The 20,121-nt window shown below is 43.3% G+C and overlaps 1 protein-coding gene across 1 annotated transcript in view; it reads left to right on the forward strand.

The window, feature by feature from the left end:
* Positions 1 to 20,121, forward strand: part of DSCAM (DS cell adhesion molecule) — an 821,125-nt gene that overhangs the window by 763,984 nt on the left and 37,020 nt on the right. Inside the window, exons 25-28 of the mRNA XM_025379322.1 lie at positions 263 to 451; positions 1,639 to 1,929; positions 5,716 to 5,892; positions 18,088 to 18,118. Of these exons, the coding sequence (XP_025235107.1) occupies positions 263 to 451; positions 1,639 to 1,929; positions 5,716 to 5,892; positions 18,088 to 18,118 (688 nt within the window). The remainder of the gene's footprint in view (positions 1 to 262; positions 452 to 1,638; positions 1,930 to 5,715; positions 5,893 to 18,087; positions 18,119 to 20,121) is intronic.

The raw sequence follows: 20,121 nt of genomic DNA on the forward strand, positions 1-20,121 counted from the left end.
AGTGGTTTAATTTTGACCACACTATCCAGCAATACTTTGCAGTGATAATGTCTGGTGTGGCCCAAATGACTCACTAATCAATACATCATGGCGCTTCTCCCAGGCTGGGTTAAATTTCCTGGAGTCAGAAAGAGTGAAAGTTCCTTCTGAAGATTCTTCAGTTCTGAGAACGTTCATTCTATTACACACACAAAATGCAAACGTCAGCCCACTTCCCGTAGAAAGCAAACAGTGCTATGTGAATCTTTCTCATTCTCTGCAGGATACATACTGCAGTACTCTGAGGACAACAGTGAGCAGTGGGGGAGTTTTCCAATCAGCCCCAGCGAACGTTCCTACCGCTTGGAAAATCTCAAATGTGGGACTTGGTATAAGTTCACACTGACAGCCCAAAACGGAGTGGGCCCAGGGCGTATAAGTGAAATCATAGAAGCAAAGACCTTAGGAAAAGGTAGGTGTGCCTTCTCGTCGCTTCTAAATGTCCTCCGTTTTCCCAGCCAGAAGGGGAGATTGGAGTCATAAAAGATCCATCACGTTTTATGTTTATGTGTTTGAACTTTGTCATTCCTCAGATGGCTTCAGCAGTGCCACAGCATAATGAGAGGGACAGCTGGACCTTCCAGAGTGTTCTGGTCCTCTCTTTTAGTGTTTCATTTGCAGTTAAAGAGAAGAATGTCGTTTGAAAATCAAGAGCGTGGTGAACGTGAGGTGCCAAGGATGTACAGCCATGAAGCGTGACACTTGCCCTGTCAGCCGTTTTGAGGCCCCATTCTCCCTTAGCCAGCCCATACCCCCACCTTCCTATCATTTCCGCATTGCCACATAGCCCCTGCTTTTCAGAGGGAAAATGATGGGTAAATTGTTAACATTTCAAAATGAGTTGCATTTTTTTTTAAATCTAAAATGTGGACTTTCAAGGAGATGAACCCCAAAGAAATGATATTCGGAGAAAGAGGTTTTGTCCCAGGAACTCCAGAAGGAAGGAGGGGTGATGTAGCTCTGTGTGAGCATAGGGAGAAGGTGAGGAGATGTCTCTGCAGGCTTCCCTCCCATGGGAGTCCTATCAGGTGGGGTGAGGTCAGATGGCAGGAGAGCGAGTAATGAGATGGCAAGGGTATTATTTGTGCCCGGTGCCACAGTTTTGAGTAACAAGTGGTAAGAGGTCAAATGATCTGGGATTGATTTATGCAGAAATATATCCATTAGGTCCCTGGGCTCCAAGACGAAGTGTTTAGTGGTGGAGGAAAATCTGTTGGTGCTTCCCAAATCCAACTCTGTCTTCTCTTGAGTCAGGTTCATCACATGAGGATGGAAAAAGGTCAGCCCAGCCCACTGCAGTGCAAACCACAGAAGGAAACCCATACGTGAACGTCGCATTGTTCTTTAGGGAACTCTAAGATACCCCAAAATAACCTCTGCCCGTGCAATTTTCCCTCACACACCCAGGTCATTACAGTTGGAGAAAGCCTGTTGGTCCATAAAGTCTCTATTAATGGGACAAGTTGCCAGTGCCTGTGAGCCAGACTTGAACTGAGCTCCTGGCCTCGCTGGAGGAAGCAGTCTGAGGGAAGTGCGTGAAGACGCTGATGGCCTCCCCATGTGTCCTGTGAGCTGACCTCCATGTGCCTTCTCCCGCAGAGCCCCAGTTCTCAAAGGAGCAGGAGCTGTTTGCCAGCATCAACACCACTCGCGTGAGGCTGAACCTCATTGGCTGGAATGACGGCGGCTGCCCCATCACCTCCTTCACACTGGAGTACAGGCCCTTTGGGACCACGGTTTGGACCACAGCTCAGAGGACCTCTCTCTCCAAGTCCTACATCCTGTATGACCTGCAGGAAGCCACCTGGTATGAGCTGCAGATGCGGGTGTGCAACAGCGCTGGCTGCGCGGAGAAGCAGGCCAACTTCGCTACGCTGAACTACGACGGCAGTAAGCTGGCTGGCTTCGTGGCCCTCCTGTTTGTGTCTTGGGGAATGTGCACGTGGGCCCTGCCCCTTTCCCATCGAACATCATCTTTGCCATAGTGTGACCAGTGCCCATGGAGCCCATTAGGCTTTGGGGATTCAGTGAACTCTCTCTGGGGCTCCCTAGTTCATTATATCCAGATGACCATCACTGTGTGTCCAGAAATAAGAGACTCAAATGAAATGAGGCTTGGATTCTGCAAGTGTGAGAGCATAGGAGAGATAGAACAAGAAGGGTGTCAGAGCACAGGGTCCTCGGGGAGAAGCCAGTTTTAGTGAAGGAGAGTTTCCAAGACAAAGATAACCCAGCATTCCTGAAACACAGCAGTCGCCAAAGCCGTTGCCATCATCAGGAAGTGTCGTAAGCTGTGTGCCCACACTGATGGACACTGATGGAGTCTCAGTGGGGAGTTATGGGGCAGGAGTGATTTCTCTCAGGGCTGAAGGACTCTTGACCATGTGGTTCTGTGCTTGTGTTGATGTCTATGAGCTAACATTGCTTTTGTTGTCTCCCACCCCTTTCCCCACCTCATCCCAATCCACATAACAACTTTCTTTTTTGCACTCATTATGCCCTTAAACTGCATGTGCGAAAACAATTTTCCATGGTAAAGGAGCTTATGTTAGTCTCTGGGCAGGAGCAGGGTCACCGATGGAAATAGGATAATAGAAATCCATGAACACGTGCACACACACAAACTCACACACACTTGCCACTTGCATTTACTTTCCAAAAACTAGGATGGAAATAGGATAATAGAAATCCATGAACACGTGCACACACACAAACTCACACACACTTGCCACTTGCATTTACTTTCCAAAAACTAGGTGAGGTGTCTCTTGACATTAGTTAACCAAAAATAAATGGTTGAAAATCTCACTCATTTTTTCTGGTATCAAGGGCCATTTATTGCTAACTGAACAAATGCTAAGCCCAGCGAAGCTGAAAGGGAGCGTGTCCTTGACTGTAACTTAGTAGGGGAACTTTAGAAGGTCCCGGTAGCAGCGCGTTGATGCTGATTTCTCACTAGGGGAACAGCAAGGATTGAGTTAGGTGCTCTAATTGCAAGGTAAAAATGGCAGCAATGCATCAGGATGAATTGGAACTCCAGCGCAACTCTCCTCAGAGCCTTCTATTCATCTTCTGTTGGTCAGGCTAGACCACAGTGTTGAACGACTTAACCCAGAAACACCGAAACCCTTTATTGACAGTTAGCCAAACCAAGACCAAGTTGGAAGTACTCCTCTACCTGTGGGTGATGCTTTGTGAGGAGACATCTTTCAATGAAGTCACTCAAAACTAAGGGCTGTGAAATTAGACAGAGGCAACCCATGAAAAGCATCAGCCCTTGAAGAGAAAGGTTGCCCTCTGGAACAGTGATTCTTCCTCTACTTCGTGCATTCGGGAGGCCGCTTTATTAAAGCTCCAGCAAGTAGCTCCTTGGAGCACAGTTTATGCCATCCTAAGAAGAGTGGCTGTGAACCTAAGGACCCACAGAAATGACCACAAGGAGCTAATGAGGTGAAGTTGCCTGGGATTTTCATCTGATCAATTTCTCCTATAATGTCCGGATGGCTCAGAACTGGCTCTTCCTGCTTTGCACACAGAGCAGACCTACCCCAAATCTCCTGTCCAAGGTCATTTTTCCACAACACCCTCCTCCGCCAGAGCCCAGGGTCTTCCTGGCACTTCTGGCCTGGGTCTCAGGGCTGTAGGAAGACCTTGAGCTTGTAGAAAGCTCTTCTAGTGTTGGTTACACCAGCCGGGGTCCCTAGCCTCTGCAGGGGCTCTGTCCTATGGCCCCAGAATAGCCTATGCCCTCCCAGACAACAACTTTTCTCTTCAGGGGCTGATGCTTTTCATGGGCTGCCTCTCTCTAATTTCATAGCCCTCACTCAAGTGACTTCATTCAAAGGTGTCCCCATCACAAAGCATCACCCACAGGCAGAGGAGAACTTCCAAGCTGGTCTCTCCCCATAATGTGGCTGAATTATTTGATCTTACAAAGTAAAGAACTTTGACACTTACCAGACACTTTACTTAGCGTTTAAGGGTTCATCAAAATCCTCTGTTAACCAGCACACATTTGAGTAGTAAGTATCTTTTTTGCTTTAGATCATTGTCTTACAATATTCACTTTCTGGTCCCCAGCTTCTCTATAATATGTGCAGATGCCTGGGCACCCAACTTAAATGTGCACACTGATGATATGCTCACAGCTCATGATTTAATTAGAAAACTACTCGTGTAGAATTTGAAACTGTGATTCTAATTCACAAAGTGCTCTGCGGATTTTAAATGTTTGTCTTCTAAGAAAACATATCATTTTCTCACTTTAAGATCCCAAATTTTGAAAAATCCTGCAAGCTACCTTTACATTTTGGAAATATGAAATGACTTTATGACAGTAAGAAATAAGACTGCATATTTATATTTTCCTTGAAAGAGATTACAGATTTCTTTGGACCAAACTTATGAATAGATAGCTTTAATATCTCTATTGTCACATCTGCCTGAAGAACTTTTTTATCTTGAGAAAACCAAGATGTGAACAGCCTACATTCATATCACTCAGGTTTCAGAGTCCTCCATTTATCGATCTCACTCTTTCTTCTGCCATTTCCTTAGCCAAATGTTTCTGCTTGTACTTGTGTTGTCTTGGTTTTGCAGACCCATCCTTATGGGCATCCTGTAAGTGCCTCTTCCCTGAATTTCTAAGCATTTGGAGACTTGGGTTTTCACAAAAACACTTTAAAGTTGGAAAAACAGTCTTCTTGGCTTTAGCGGAGATCTCAGAGGAACGAGGATTCCATTATCCCTGCTCTGCTCACTAAATGCGGGATAAAGACCATTTTGCTGGGAGAGAAATTATATTATTTTTGCATTCTCTTTTCCTGAAGTGCTGACTTTCTGGCCCTTGCTGTATATGGAAAGTGCAGTGGGGTGGAGCATCTTACATAATGGAGGGTAGCAAAATACATACCCCATAAAAGGTGGATGCCTGTGTTTAGATCTCTGCATCCATTGTACTGAGCATCTAGATAGAAGGCAGCTTAAGATAACTCAGAGTTCATTTTCCTTCAGTGTTTCCTTATAACTTGAAATAATCTGGATTTTGTAGCACTATTTAATAATGCCTGATCAAAAGTAGGCTCCTTTAGAAACCTGGATGGGTCCCCTTTGAAAAGTTGTCTGTAGCTCTCGTACTCTTAGATGGCAGCTGTTGAAGTAGATTTGGTCTTACACCTGTGACAAAAGCCCACAAATAACCTAATCACAAGGGATTTGAGCTTTATGCCAGTGTATCTAGGACCCTCTCCCTGCACATGTGCTTCTGTCCATTTGCCCAACCTTTTGTTCACTCTTTGATGTGCAATTTTTTCAAGTAGTCTCTTATCAGTTGTAGTGTGGGTGACAGTCAAGGGAACACTTAATTCTGGGTAGATGCATGTGGCTTTTGTCAGCACCGAGCCTGGGCCTCATGCTTTCAAGTGCCTGCGCTCAGTAGTGTGTCGCAAAAGGAAGTCCTTTTCAAATGTGCGCTATAGAATAAGTTGGAAATTCAGGCAGAGGGAGGGAAATAAATACGAAAATAAGTGAGCCAGGGCCTAGAAAAAGAGTTCTTTTCATTTTTCATCATCTCCGACACCCTAGGACCACACCGCGATTTTTATAACCTATCATCCCTAAAAGCTCCACCATGCCGTCTTCATTAATAGCCATCTAACACCGTGGCCCTGCTTTCAGGTACAATTCCTCCACTCATTAAATCAGTTGTCCAAAGCGAAGAAGGGCTGACGACCAACGAGGGGCTCAAGATGCTGGTGACCATCTCCTGTATCCTGGTGGGGGTCTTGCTGCTGTTCGTGCTCCTGCTGGTTGTGCGGAGGAGGCGGCGGGAGCAGAGGCTGAAGAGGCTTCGAGGTAGGTCTAGACCCTGCTGTCCACCTCCGCATGTCCCCTGCTGCTCTGCAGCCACCGGGAGAGATGCCAGCTGGAGAACAAACCTCAAAAGGGAGTGACTCTTCCTTCTCTGACCCAGGTCCCCCCACTGCCTGGTTCTCTGATGTTCCTTCAGCGACACTGCAGAGCCTCAGGGAAGAACAATAAGAATGTTCCTAGCTCGGTCAGAAATCAGGCGAAAACCAGCCCATCCCCTAAGTCCTAGCTGTTGGTCGGCAAGGAAAATTAATTTTTTAACTCTGGTCTCTATAATTTTCAGTGGGTCCAGCAAAGCCACCAATTATGACTTTCTATGAAAAGATCTATCAGATTTGCTCCAGGAATGAGAATTATTTGACTGACTGGAAGTGGCTTAGGGTACTGGTGAAGCATTGTGAAGCAGACGACACATGCCATCCCAAATTAGAAATGGGAGCTGAAGCCTGGTGTAAGAGTTTCACTCTAATGAAGCAAAAAAATAATGAAGGCTGGAGAAGCCAGGCCAGATGAGCTCCATTGTGAACAGACACCATGATTATAATGTCCAGCCCCATGTCGTTCTGTGTGATGAGGCTGTTCTCAGCTTCTGGCCAAGAGCCCTTACTTGCCCTTGCTCTGCAATGTGAGGACAAGGAGTTATTTCAAATATGAAACTGTGCAGAAGTGTTCCGAGGTCCTTTGCCCTTTACCGGTGAGGGTATTTAACCAAGCCACTTTTTCGGTAAAGTGCATTACAAGGTATTTTCATTTTAATATCAGTGTAGTGTGGGATACTTCTATGCAGCATCCTGTGTGTGTTTCAAAGTTATGTTCAAAATACAAATCTGGAAGCGCTGTCTCCTCAAAACGTATCCCAGACTTTACTGATACATTTAGAAAACAATGACGTCTTCTGTAAATACTTCATTTGACCATAATCCACTTAGAGCAGAGAACGTGGTAATATTTTCACCTGTCTTCACTTATCCAAAGCACCCCTTTTTATGGAATTCTAGTACATTTTACCATCAACTTGCTTTTGCTCTGCCAACAAGTTACAGTTCCGAAGTACATTGTACTTCATCTGTACAATTAAGAATCTGTCCATGTAAATCTCCTGCAGCCCAATAATTCAGGTAAACATCAGTCTCCTTGAAATGTTCTTTCTCAATCATGTGAACCAATTATCTTTTAATTTTGCAGACATTACTTGAGTGAATGCTAGGTGCTTAATATGCAAAGATGAAAAGAAAGAGCTTTCTGAACTCTGGGTTTAAGGTAGGAGGTAGGCCCATAGCAGCTACCAGTAAAAGAACAAAACTGTCATGAATACAGAAATAGGGCTTCAAAGAAGGCCTACATCAGTGAAAAAGAAGGACAGATTAATCCCAGGTGGAGAGGGAAAGGGAGGCCACCTCAGTGCTAAGTAAAATAGAACTACAAGTATATAACACAGCCCATTATGGTGAGAAGTTCCATACAACATGGACCGTGTTGAATTCCGTTCAGTTCATGAGTGTTCATCACTAAAATACAAAAAGGATGTTTTCATAACCTTGTTCACGGTGGCCTGGACTTTAGGAGAATTGTTATGAGATACCAAGGGTGTCTGTCCTTGTTACCATTGGATAACTATGTCTAACTACTTGCATTTAGAAGGCTATACGTTGTCTGTGTGACATTTCTAAAAACCAATAGTAAATATTTCTTATTAATGATTTCGATTTAATCACAAGAGTTAAGCATCTAGGTAATGCTTCTCATCAGTCTACACCCTCTGCCAAGTTCAGCTTGTCTTCTTTTCCCTGACTCCTATCGCTCTCCATCCTTCCCAGCTATGATTTTATTTTTCCTATTTACCTTTGAACTTGAGCACCCCAGCAGTGCATTTCCTGTCGCTGAGAGTGCTTCCAGATAAAGGTGCTGTGGACTCTTACTGAGTGAGGCCTTTGGGTTGAAATGATGACCCATACATCCTGTATTTGAATTCTTAGTAGTTCTTTGTGATTTAATTATTGCTGTATAAGGGCTCTCTCCAGAAAACATCCTGGGGCTGGCGTTTTAATTCTTGGTCTCTCTGCTTCTAGACACTAGTGTTTTGCAGTTGGGCTCGGTAAAAAGAGCAGTCCATCACCTCAGAGAACATGGCCTTTCATTCCCCAGAAACAGTTTGTTTTCTTTGTTCTGGGGAAAAGGTAAATCCAACACAAAGGTTTCAGTAGGAAGAAAATAAGTGCTGGGGCAAAGATTCCTAAGAGAGGTTAAGGAGCAAAGGAGTTCAGAAAATAGCTTGCCGTGGCACAGAGGTATCTGCAGTTCCGCATTTTGTACATGGCTAACAAAGGTTCTCAAATCAAGAATCTGACAGGGCAGTCAGGATGCCAAGGATTGGGTACACAATTTCACACCACTTCTGAATGGCAAGTTTTAATGTAGACACACTGCAATAAATTCAATGTGACAAACCACTGTAGATTATCTACCAGGTGCAAGATGGAACCTTTTTTTAAACTATTGGTAACATTTGCTTGTCGACCATTTCTATTTGATCACAAGAGTTTAGCTAGGTCCTAGAGAGAGAAGAGATTTCTAAGACTCTGAGAACTATAAAAGTTGACATTGTAGTGGCAGTGGGTCAAGACTTGCAAGGGGCAGACTCATCTCCATACCTGTGCAAAGCACTGCCATAAAAGGACAGCCTCAGAGGTGAGGGTCATAAAGGGGAATCGATGAAAAGTCAGGCCTTGCCCCAGAAAGACCTTTGTTTCTTAGCCCTACAGGGCCCTGAAATGTTCGTTACTAATACAAAGTATTTTCAACTCACTCATGGAGGGAAATTGCAGCTGCCGAGTTTAAAGGAATAGGTGCCTATGTATTAAATATCCGGATTGCATTAGTCGAATCACCCAATTACAAGCGAACCCACATGAGGTACAGACTCTGTGCCTGTGGAAGAATAAGTTTAAATATATTTATTTACAGACTCTACAGACAGAGTATTTTGATTGTCAAAAGTAAGGACAACATTTCTAGTGACATGTCAGCATTGCCTGAGCAACCATCTATCAGGATCAGAAATGGAAATAAGGAGATTTGAATTATAGAAAACTATTATAGGGATCCCCAGTGAATTAGAGTGATTAGGTGAGATCAATTTTATATGGTTGAAATTGATCACATTTTTCAATTGCTAGAAACTACAAAAACGTTTATAGGCTGAGTATGTTTTACTGTATAGACAAGTAACCTAGTTAGATGAATATAATATGATGTTATTTTATGTAAAATTTTAGAAAGAAAGAAAGAAAATGGGACTCTAGCAGTGTAGTCAACCTATATTCTCTCTTCCTGAGTACTTTACTAATTTTAGAGCATAGCGACCTCCTAAACTCTAAATTGCCTGCAAGTGCCCACATTTTTTTAAAATCTATAACCTTATCCAGGAGTTCAGGAGCTGCATTTTGCTTTTAATGGTGCCCTGGTTTTTCTTCAACTTCTAGATCCTTTGAAGTGCAAGGTTATAGAGTGAGTCACTGGTTGGGCCTGAGATGCAGGCAGCCCCAACCTTATAAAATGTGATCCCATGTCAAGTAATCAACTCCAATCTTTCTAAAAGCCTCCTCCTTTGGTATGCATTTATGCAAGAAAGCACAAGCTAACTCGGCACCAGTTAGCGTGGGTCAACCTGCAGGACTTCAAATAAGCTAAAGATAAAAATCAGTGAGGGATGTCACATTTGACCATGCTTTTGTGGCAAAGCGTCTTGCTTCTCTTGAATGGAAATGTGTTTATTATTTTAAAGATACTTTGAAATGGATTGTTACAAAACTGATCAATTCTAGAAGACCGTTCCCAAAGAGGATCTGGGTTCATGGTGCTATGCAGGCAGATTAAGGGGTAGGTTATGAGGAATCATTGTTATTTTCTGAGTTCTAACAGGACATTTATCTGCTCTGCAAATGAGCCCAAAGCTCCCCTCATTTGGAAAACCAAAAGGTAACTTGAACTTTGCTAATCTAAAGCAGGAATGTGCATCCAGGAGCCCAGTGACACTTAGACTTGAGACAGACTCAAAGTCTTAGTAGATGCCCCAACACTAATGCATAAAGCCACCCTAAATGTGGGAAGCCCACATTGTTAATGAATTAGTAGCACACATGCACCCTAGAGATTTCATTGCCAAGTGTGGCTAAGATGGCATTAGAAGCCTGTACCCTGAAACTCTTTAGTTCTGTGCTTTGTGTTTTCTTTCTCTTTCTTTCTTTCTTCCTTCCTTCCTTCCTTTCTTTCTTTTTCTTTCTTTCTTTCTTTCTCTCTCTCTCTTTCTTTCTTTGTCTTTCTTTTTCTTTTTCCTTCTTTCTTTCCCTTCCTTTCCTTTCCCTTCCCTTCCCTTCCTTTCACTTCCTTTCCTTCCTTTCCCTTTCTCTCTCCTTTTTTCTCTTTCTCTTCCTCTCTTTCTCTCTCTCTCTCTTTCTTTCTGTCTTGGTTTCTTAATGAAATTATTTTTTGAAAACATCAAACTCGTTATGGCAAACTGAATGGAAAAGGCTGTCTGCATCTGAGAGCGGGAAGCAAAGAGCACGGGGGTGAGGGGGAGTTGAGGGCTGCCCGTGGAGGGGGCCAGGGAGTGGGCAGTCGGGAGGGGATTGTGGGTCTCAGCCGGGCCCTGGAGCTCTGCCTTGCCTGGGTGTTCTATTTTGTCTGTATCTGTGCATGCAGTTTTTTCAGATCATCAGTATATATGGCCTTCTTTTTTTAATATATGTCTGCCACAGTTTTCAAATCAGCTTTCATCTGAGCATTGTGATGATTGGAAGTCCTATTTGGGATCTTGTAAAAACATAATGCAGGTTTATAGCCCTTGCAAAAATAGCTACTTTATGAGACTATTTCAATTCCACAGAAAGGCAGGGACTGTTGAGGGAGAGGCTACAAATAAAAGCTTTTGATGGATGGTAATATAAGGTCAAAATCTGCTACCCTCAAATGTTTTTTTGTGGGTGTCTGCAGGTGACTGTCCAGTAAAGGTATTAACCTAAGCATCTTCCAGTTTACGTAACTAGAACTTCAGACATTAAAACATAGTCTTGTGGCTATAAAACAGAATTTCTCTTTTTTAAAGAAAAATTTGGGTGTGCAAAATGTGAGGCAATTCAGCCTCTCAAGCTTTGCACAGTCGCAATGCCTGGGGTCGTGGTGAGCACTCTCCCATGCCATGCAGTGGCATGCTCTGCCTTGTTGATATGCAGCTTCATGCCAGGCACATCACCAGGATGCAAGCCGTGGTCTATAAACAGAACACAGGAACTGGGCAAGGCCAAGCTGGGAGCCTCCACATCCAACCAGAGGTGCCATTTCCCAAAACTCGATCTAACCACGTCCTAATCCACAGGCTACTAATGTTTCCCATTGTTTCGCTCCTCTTTCTTTTCCATAGTACTTCACTATACACCATCTTGCCTTAGTCTTTCAATAGCTGTGCAGAACGGTTGAGTATGAACTGCCCATTATGATGCCCCATTTTCTTTCTTTTCTTTTTTTTTTTCTCTCTGAGACAGAGTTTTGCTCTTTTTTGCCCAGGCTGGCGTGCAGTGGTATGATCTTGGCTCACCACAGTCTCCACCTCCCAGGTTCAAGCAATTCTCCTGCCTCAGCCTCCCGAGTAGCTGGGATTATGGGCATGCACCACCGTGCCCAGCTAATTTTGTATTTTTAGTAGAGATGGGGTTCCTCCAAGTTGGTCAGGCTGGTCTCGAACTCCCAACCTGAGGTGATCTGCCTGCCTCAGCCTCCCGAAGTGCTGGGATTACAGGCGTGGGCTACCACATCCAGTCATGATGCCCCATTTTCTGACATGAAAACTGAAGGCCAGCTATAGAATTATCTAGAATCACATATGAGTCTAGGCAGAGCTAGAAGGGAGTTCAGATCACTCTCCCTACCCCACTCCTCTTGCCTTGAAACTTCTGTAGGATTTTGAATATTCAAGTAAGAAACAGGTTTTCTCATCAACATTAAGTAAGCTCTAAAGGTTTATCAATTATACCTGGAATTAGAAGATGTATTAACACAGTATCAATAGCTACTATATAATTTTGTTTGCCCATCAAAATACTTGGTCTGTTGATTTTGTATCTCGATATTCACTGCCCTTCACCCTTCCCCTAATTATATTTTATTTTTTTATTTTTTTTTATTATTTTTTTTTAATTTATTGATTATTATTATACTTTAAGTTGTAGGGTACATGTGCATAACGTGCAGGTTTAAATATATATACATTATATATAGAGAGATACATATACATATTCCTTCTAGCTTGCATATCTTCAACCTACTGCCTCTCTGATTCTTTTCTCCACTGAATGCTTGAGAGTATTCTGTCATCAGCTACACTACCTCTCAATTCCTCCCAAATTCTCACAGTCCCCTTCCACTTGCCACCCAAATGTAACTGCTTTCCTGAAGACAGATGACCAGTTATTCTCTGATCTCCACATTATCCTTTCAGCCATCATTTTTTAGCCCTCTTTGCAGCATTCAGAGTGTTAGCAAATGTTGTCTTTTGAAATGCCTTCGTTCCACATTTTAATATCACTGGATTATCCTGCTATCATTTCTCCATCATTTCCCAGCCCAACAGATAAGGGAGGAGCCCAGAGCCAAGGATGGATGTGTGGGAGTGGCAAGGGGCTTTAGAAAAGATGTCGCAAAGTCTGAATCTCAGATTGATCTGAAATGTGTGGGAAAAAATGTGACAGGCAATGCAAGGGCTGTTTAGCTGTGTTTGTGCAAGAAGAACATGGCTGTGAACAATGTTCTCATATTAACAGATGGCAGGTAGACAGGAGAGCTGCTCAGCATCTGCTTTGCTTGATGTGTACCAGGAGAAATGCTATTTGAATCAGAAAATGTGGACCAGGAATTATAAAAAGAAGGAAGGGAGGAAGGGAAGGAAGGAAAGGAAGGAAGGAAGGAAGGAAGGGAGGAAGGGAGGAAGGAAAGGAAGGAAGGGAGGAAGGGAGGAAGGAAAGGAAGGGAGGAGGGGAGGAAGGAAAGGAAGGAAGGGAAGGAAGGGAAGGGAGGAAGGGAGGAAAGGAAGGAAGGAAGGAAGGAAGGAAGGAAGGAAGGAAGGAAGGAAGGAAGGAAAGGAAGGGAGGGAGGAAGGAAAGGAAGGAAGGAAGGGAAGGGAGAGAGGGAGGGAGGGAGGGAGGAAAGGAAGGAAGGAAGGGAAGGGAGGAAGGAAGGGAAGGAAGGGAAGGGAGGAAGGAAGGGAAGGGAGGAAGGGAGGAAAGGAAGGGAGGAAGGGAGGAAAGGAAGGGAGGAAGGGAGGGAGGAAGGAAGGAAAGGAAGGAAGGAAGGGAAGGAAGGAAGGGAGGAAGGAAAGGAAGGGAGGAAGGAAGGAAGGCAGGAGGGAGGGGAGGGGAGGGACTCAGGATGCTTATGAAAATAATCAGCGCCCTGATAGTTTAAAATGATTTATTTTTTTCAAAACATACTGTGTATTAGCCATTATGTGGAGGTGTAGATGTTGCTTTTTGCAGACAATGTTTACAAAGAACTATTACACAAGTTCCAAAGCTTAAGCAGCCTAATGCAGACACAATAAATGCTGTGCTGTTTCACTGAAGGGAAAGATCTCCACCACCACTAAAAACTTAGGGAAGCTGTCATGGGGTTCCAGTCCCATGATCTGAAGGACAACATTTTAGGGTTCTGAACAAAATTTTTCCAGACATAACCCCAAGATCTTTCTGGATAACCTTTGAACAATCAAATGCAAATTAGAGGTGTTAGAAAATGATTATGCAGATGGTCCCTGACTTACTGTGGTTCAACGTAGGAGTTTTTGACTTTACAATAGTGCAAAAGTGATACGCATTCAGTAGAAACTATATTTTGAACTCTGATCTTTGTCTGGGTTAGTGACATGTGATCCAACACTTTTACATGAGATACTCAACACCTTACTATAAAATAAGCTCTGTGTTAGCTAGTTTTGCCCACCTGTAGCCTAGGGTAAGTGTTCTGAGCATGTTGAACATAGGCTAGGCTAAGCCCTGATGTTTGGTAGGTCAGGCATATTAAATGCATTTTTGACTTAGTTATATTTTCAATTGATGATGGGTTCATCAGGAGGTAATCATAAGTCAAAGAGCATCTATACCCTGGACCCGTTTTCAACAACAGTAGATTCATTCTGGACATTATAGATTGAAATAAGTTAGTTGAGGTTATAGAAAGGATGTTTTGTGAGCAATCAGGGGATAGAAGGGACCACCAGGGGCCGGGACAAACTCCATTTGCATTTTGACAGGGCTGATTAATAAGGGAACACCAGGATGTTGCTGAAAGCATGGGCAGGTTGATCCAGTCTTGGAGGCCACATATATCCTGGTGGGGAAGCTAATGAATTAGAGGGACGAATCCACATTTTAAGAGATTTTGAAAGGCTGGAACCAAGAAGATACAGTTTAATAGGAATAATTGTGAAGTCTTCTATAGAAGTTGTAAAAAAAAATTCATTTGCAACACATATAATGAGCATTGTGCTCTCCCTAGTGTGCTAGAAGATCAAGAATTACCAGCGTCTTTCTCAACCTCATTTAATAAAGAAATAAAAAAATCTCAGGCCTTTCAAAGAGGAGAGTCCCAAGTGGGGAATTACCTAGAAATCATTCCGTATGAGGAGTGGCTGAGAGAATTAGAGAATGTAACCCAGAAAAGAGAAAGGTAAGGCCAAGCAAGGGAAATGCACCTCCATAGAAATATCTGAACGGCTTGCAAATGACTTCAGGTTAAAAGTACATCAAGGAATTTCTGCACGAGAAAAGGAAGATGTCTCTCACAGTTAAATGTGTCCTCAGTGAATCTTTGTGTAGCTTCACTGTGGATCAGGGACAGGACTGTGCCCAAAGGGGCCAAGAGAAAGACAACCCAGAAACAGGTGGGCACAGTATGAGCTGGGAAGAGATGTGTGAGATACAAGGCAGAGGTTCAGAGAAGCAGAGGGAACTGAAGCTTCAGCCCTGCCTACTGGGCATGGGAGGGTGCACGGAGAAAGTTGAATCTGCATGGGGTGGTGGGGACAATGGAGGGCTTTGCACTAGCAAAGCCTTGGGCTCTCTGCAGAAAGTGGCAAGTGCAGGAAACTCAGAGAGAGGTTGGAGGTTACAAGTGAGCGGCAGCAGAGCCGGATGACAGCTTGGACCAGCATGGAAGGTGGTTCTCTGTGTTGATGAGGGCTGTTGCAACAAGGTCCTTTTGAAGGTTTCAAAGCACAGGTGTGATGCAGTAAGATGGATTCCAAGTCTTCACCCTTCCTGCAGTGTGGATATCAGTGTTGGGCACACCAGCAGTAATGATGCTGACTAATAAGTGAGATTAGGACTGAGAAGAGAAGAAACAAAGGTTCCCCTGGGGACATGCTGACTGGGAGAGACCTGCAGACCTGGAAGGCAGGAGAGTACTGGGAGGAGAGGAAGGACACTAGGTGTGCAGCAGGAGCACTGACCCCAATGCTGGAGTGGCAGTGGCCCCAGCTCTAGATTCATGTAGACAGAGAATATGTGCCCGTTTGTATAAGACATTGTGAAAGGGATTCCAACATTCATTAGGAGGCCAATCTGAAAAGTCTTTATTGCTCTTAAGATTCTGTGAATCTGGGACTTTAAATTTTTTCTTGGCTTGTCTCAGACTCTCTTCTCACCCTTAATGAAAGTGTGACCCAGATGAGACTCTGCCATCTTCTTTTTGCACTCTCGCTATGGGGATATGAAAAACACCCAGACCCTCATCTCAGCCCTGGCATCTTTCCAAACTTGATTCCAAATTTGCCTCTGAACAGCCTCACCTAATGTCCCCCAATATTGAAACTAGATGAGTCTCTCCCCAAATTGCTGCTTCCATGTTGTTTTAGACCATTCCTGTCACTCATGTTACTACATCTAGCTCTGCGTATCCCAAATCTTGCCCTTTTCCTGGACTCCTTGCAACTCCTTCTTGTCCCACTATACACCTGGTAGGCCTCTGATTCTTACAGATTTCCTCTATCTTCACATTATAATGTTACCCACACAACCCCTGCTCTCTTCTCCAATGCCCAGAGCCTCTCACTTGGACTAAGGACTAAGAAGCTTTCAATAAGTCCCAGGCCCCCACTTCCCCATTCAGAGCATTCTGGATTGCCCGGTGGACGTGAGTTCACAGTACCCACACCCATCCACCACCCACCTCTGCTGCTCTTTTTCCTCTCTCCCCTTGGCCCAGGTAGAAGCTTTCAGGTCAGTAATACAAAGTCACATCTTAGCTCTTTAATGTCTACACTGTACACCAGACCACCATCCTGGCAATTTCTCTGTCCAGTCAAACTGACCTAGTCATTACTTCTCAAATGGGCTCATAATTCCAATGCATGTGAATTCTCTGCATGGAGCACACTGCCCGTTCATGTCAAAACTCCCCACATCCCATGCTCCTTTAAGGTAGGGTCAGTGTTAGGTTTAGGGAAGGGTTGACCCAAACGGCTTTGGGCATCTAGACCTGTGAAAGACCTGAGCCTGGGGGAGGATGCCTGCACGTGGCAGCCAAGAGAGGTCTGCTGTTGGTATGGCAGTCATTGCAGGGAGCTCTTTTCTCCCTGCTGGACACTGCAATTCCTTGGTACATTGCCATGACCAGCTCATAGGAGAGAGCTTGATGACTGACCGAGAATAGGAAAAGGAGAATTATTGTGGTGGGCAGAATGAGGAGAGCAGTTGATTCTGAAGACAATTGAGGCTGATAACTCTTCCAAGTGTGAACTGAAGTGGGATGTTTACTCCTTGAATTTGTTTCCCCCTTTTTAGAGTATTGTACCAGCCACTGCTTGGTAGTTCCCTGGAGCTAAAAAGTCCAAGTTTCTGGCGGCATTATATGTATGCGTATATATATATGTATACACACACACATGAAGTATATATAAGCACATATATATATATACTTTGTAAGTGTTAAGTCATTCGGGGAAAGAGGAAATTCATTATATTTGCTGTGTCTTTGCAGATAAGTATAAAGACATGAATTGGGAAATCCAATGCTATTTTGCTTTCTTTTCTTTGCTGTGTGGGTGGAGTAGATGGGCCCTGTTTCATTTCCCAGACTGAACCCATCTGTGCACAAAACCAGGCCCCACCTTGGGGTTACCATTGGGACTGGCCGACTTAACGAACTAAGCTTGGCTCATGGCGAGGACAGCCTCTACGTGGTCATTCTGTGACTGTCCACGTCTTTCAGAAATAGCATGCTGCTCACTGTGCAGAAACTGACCACGTTTGCCAGCCCCCAAAGGCATGAGATGGAAATGCTCCCACATATGTATTCTTTCACTGCAGAGCTGGTCACACCGTCAGTTGAGTCCATTTCCGGAAAGTTCTGTTCATTGAACAGTATACTTAGCATCAAGACTTTTTAGAGAGCAATGAAAAAAAAAAGAAAAGAAGGTTTTTGTGCTCTAAGTAAGGAAACATTCATTTTTGCCAGGACCAAATGTGTAAAAAGAATAAATTATATTTTAAGGGAAACGGGAATTTCAAAATAGCACCACCAAAAAAAATTGGATTTTTTTTTTCCTACACTTTTAGTCAGGATTCCTTCTGTCAGGAGTGATAACCAGGTCTTGGTAAACAATGTCCTCAGAGAAAAAAGAAAATGAAGTTTTTTTTATTTCTGAATTCGAAATAAACATCTAAGTTTCCAGGAACATTTATATTTCATTTATACAATTCTTTGGTCAACCCGAGGAACTCAGAGCTCTATAATAATGCCACTTACTTCTGATATTTTGATAACAAAAAGCATGGGTTTGTTCACCATAAATGATATACTTTCAAAATGTTAATTTTCTGACTACCGTAAATAAAATTGGATTTCCTAGAAGTTACTGTAGGTTGGAATAAAACATTTAGTAGATGTCTGAGAATGTTATAATCATAGGATAGTTATGTTGATCTTTTTGTAATTAAAATAAGATATATTTTTAAAGTCTCATTTAGAAGAAATAAGGACTCCATAAAACTCGAGGTCATTAGTAGTAATCTGGGTATATGATTGTGTTTAAAAATGACTGTTGTGATCTGACTGTAGAGTATTTGTCATAAATGCCTAAGTGAATGTTAATGAGTTATTTACCATGTACTAATGTTAACTTTCTTTCCCCAGATGCAAAGAGTTTAGCTGAAATGCTCATGAGGTAAGAACAAGACCCCAGATACCGTGTTTGAAAGAACAATTTCCAACTTGCCTTGATAATTTCTTTTCTTTTTTAATAATGGCAGTCTGAAATGGATAATATCTTTTCTTTTTAGAAAAGAATGCAATTTCCTATACATTCCAAAATATGTATGTAATACCTCGCTGAAGTTGTAGATGAAAATGATGTATTTGTAGACATGTCTTGTTGGCTGGACACAACCAATAGAAGGCTTCCATTAGCCGGGGAACAGAGGCACATAAAGAGGAAGTAGCTTTAGTTTTGCCTTCACCTAAATTTACTACTCGTGAGGTCAAGCCGTCTTTCTAACAGAGTCATCCAAGTTAAAAGAAAAGCACAAAAGGAATGTGCTGTGCCCCATGCTCTTCAAAGGCTCTGGGTCTCCATCAACACCCTCCACCAGGGCACCCATCAGCTCCTCTTACCACTGTCTATTCACTGTCTATTCTGGTCCTGGAAGTCATAGCCTTCATAGTTCATCCTTATGTTAGGAGTAGTCAGCACAGTAGTTGCCTCATTCATAACCGTGGATGGGATGAATGAAGAGTGGTTATTGAGTAAGTACGAGAATGTTCACAACTGTGGAAGACAGAAATGCATCCTTCACAGTTTTCCTTTCACACATCCACAGGCTTGTGATCGGCAAAGCTGTGACAAGCGCGTTGCTTTCACGTCCCCAAACTCTATTTTCCACCCAGTCCCCCTCTTCAAACGTTCAGTTTTCTTGTGCTGTCCCACCTTTTTACTCTGTAAATAACGGAACACTCTGATATGAAGCATTTACACGTATGGATTAATTGCCTGATGTGTTACCTCAGCCTGATATTTGCATTTTAGGCCTTTCATATTGCAATGATTAAATGAATAGTGAAAAAGGAAAATCAGAGTCTAGAAAATAAGTAGGGAAAATGGCAAGGACTCCGATGGTGAACTCAACATTGCCAGTTTAGGATGATTTATGTGGGAGAGAAAGAGGGTGGATCTAGGTAGGATCTCTTCCCACTCCCATCACCAACACATTTGGCTGTGACTTCCTTCTCCATCTACACATATAAAATTAGTACTTTTTTGTTATTTAAAAACTTCACATGTTCCCTATCACTAGTATCTTTGAAGACCGAAGGCAGTAGTAGAATGCCGTTGGCACACAGATTCCATCCTGCAGACATTTTGTTTGGCCATACTGTATTTTAAAACAATGTGAGTTGTAGGTAAAACAATAGTATGAAGGATAACTCTTTTGTTGTTGTTGTTGAGATGGAGTTTTGCTCTTGTTGCTCAGGCTGGAGTGCAATGGCGTGGTCTCGGCTCACTGCAACCTCCAGCTCCCGGGTCAAGCAATTCTCCTGCCTCAGCCTCCCAAAGAGCTGGGATTACAGGCACCTACCATCATGCCTGGCTAATTTTTGTGTTTTTAATAGAGACAGGGTTTCACCATGTTGGCCAGGCTGGTCTCGAACTCCTGACCTCAGGTGATTCACCCGCCTTGGCCTCCCAAAGCGCTGGGATTACAGGCTTGAGTCACCGGGGAAGGATAACTCTAAAATGCATTTGTTGTGACTGATCTGATGAATGTTGGTGCCATCTGCCACGATGAGGAAGATAGAGGCAGGCTATGGACTTTTGATTTTTTTGGAAGGTAGGTTGGGAGGAGGTGTTGATGGGAATGAAAACACCTGTCTGGGTCATGTTGAATTTGGGATTATTTTTAAGGCATCCAGAGGAAATATCAAATAGACAACTGGTAGCAGAAATCTGGAGCTCAGAGGAAAAGCAAAGATGCAAATTCTCTCTACAGTATCTCCTTCACAAGGGGTACTTCATCACACTTCTGGGAGAAGATTACAGACATTGCATGAGATGCCTTCAGCTCGTGCTCTTTGTTTGTGTGACATTTATGGGTCACAGGGAATATATCCAAACACATGCACTTGTGTTGAGTAGATCTGATAAAACATGGAAAAGAAAGAAGTCAGAGTCAC

Source organism: Theropithecus gelada, chromosome 3, assembly GCF_003255815.1.
Source record: "Theropithecus gelada isolate Dixy chromosome 3, Tgel_1.0, whole genome shotgun sequence".
Taxonomy (NCBI): domain Eukaryota; kingdom Metazoa; phylum Chordata; class Mammalia; order Primates; family Cercopithecidae; genus Theropithecus; species Theropithecus gelada.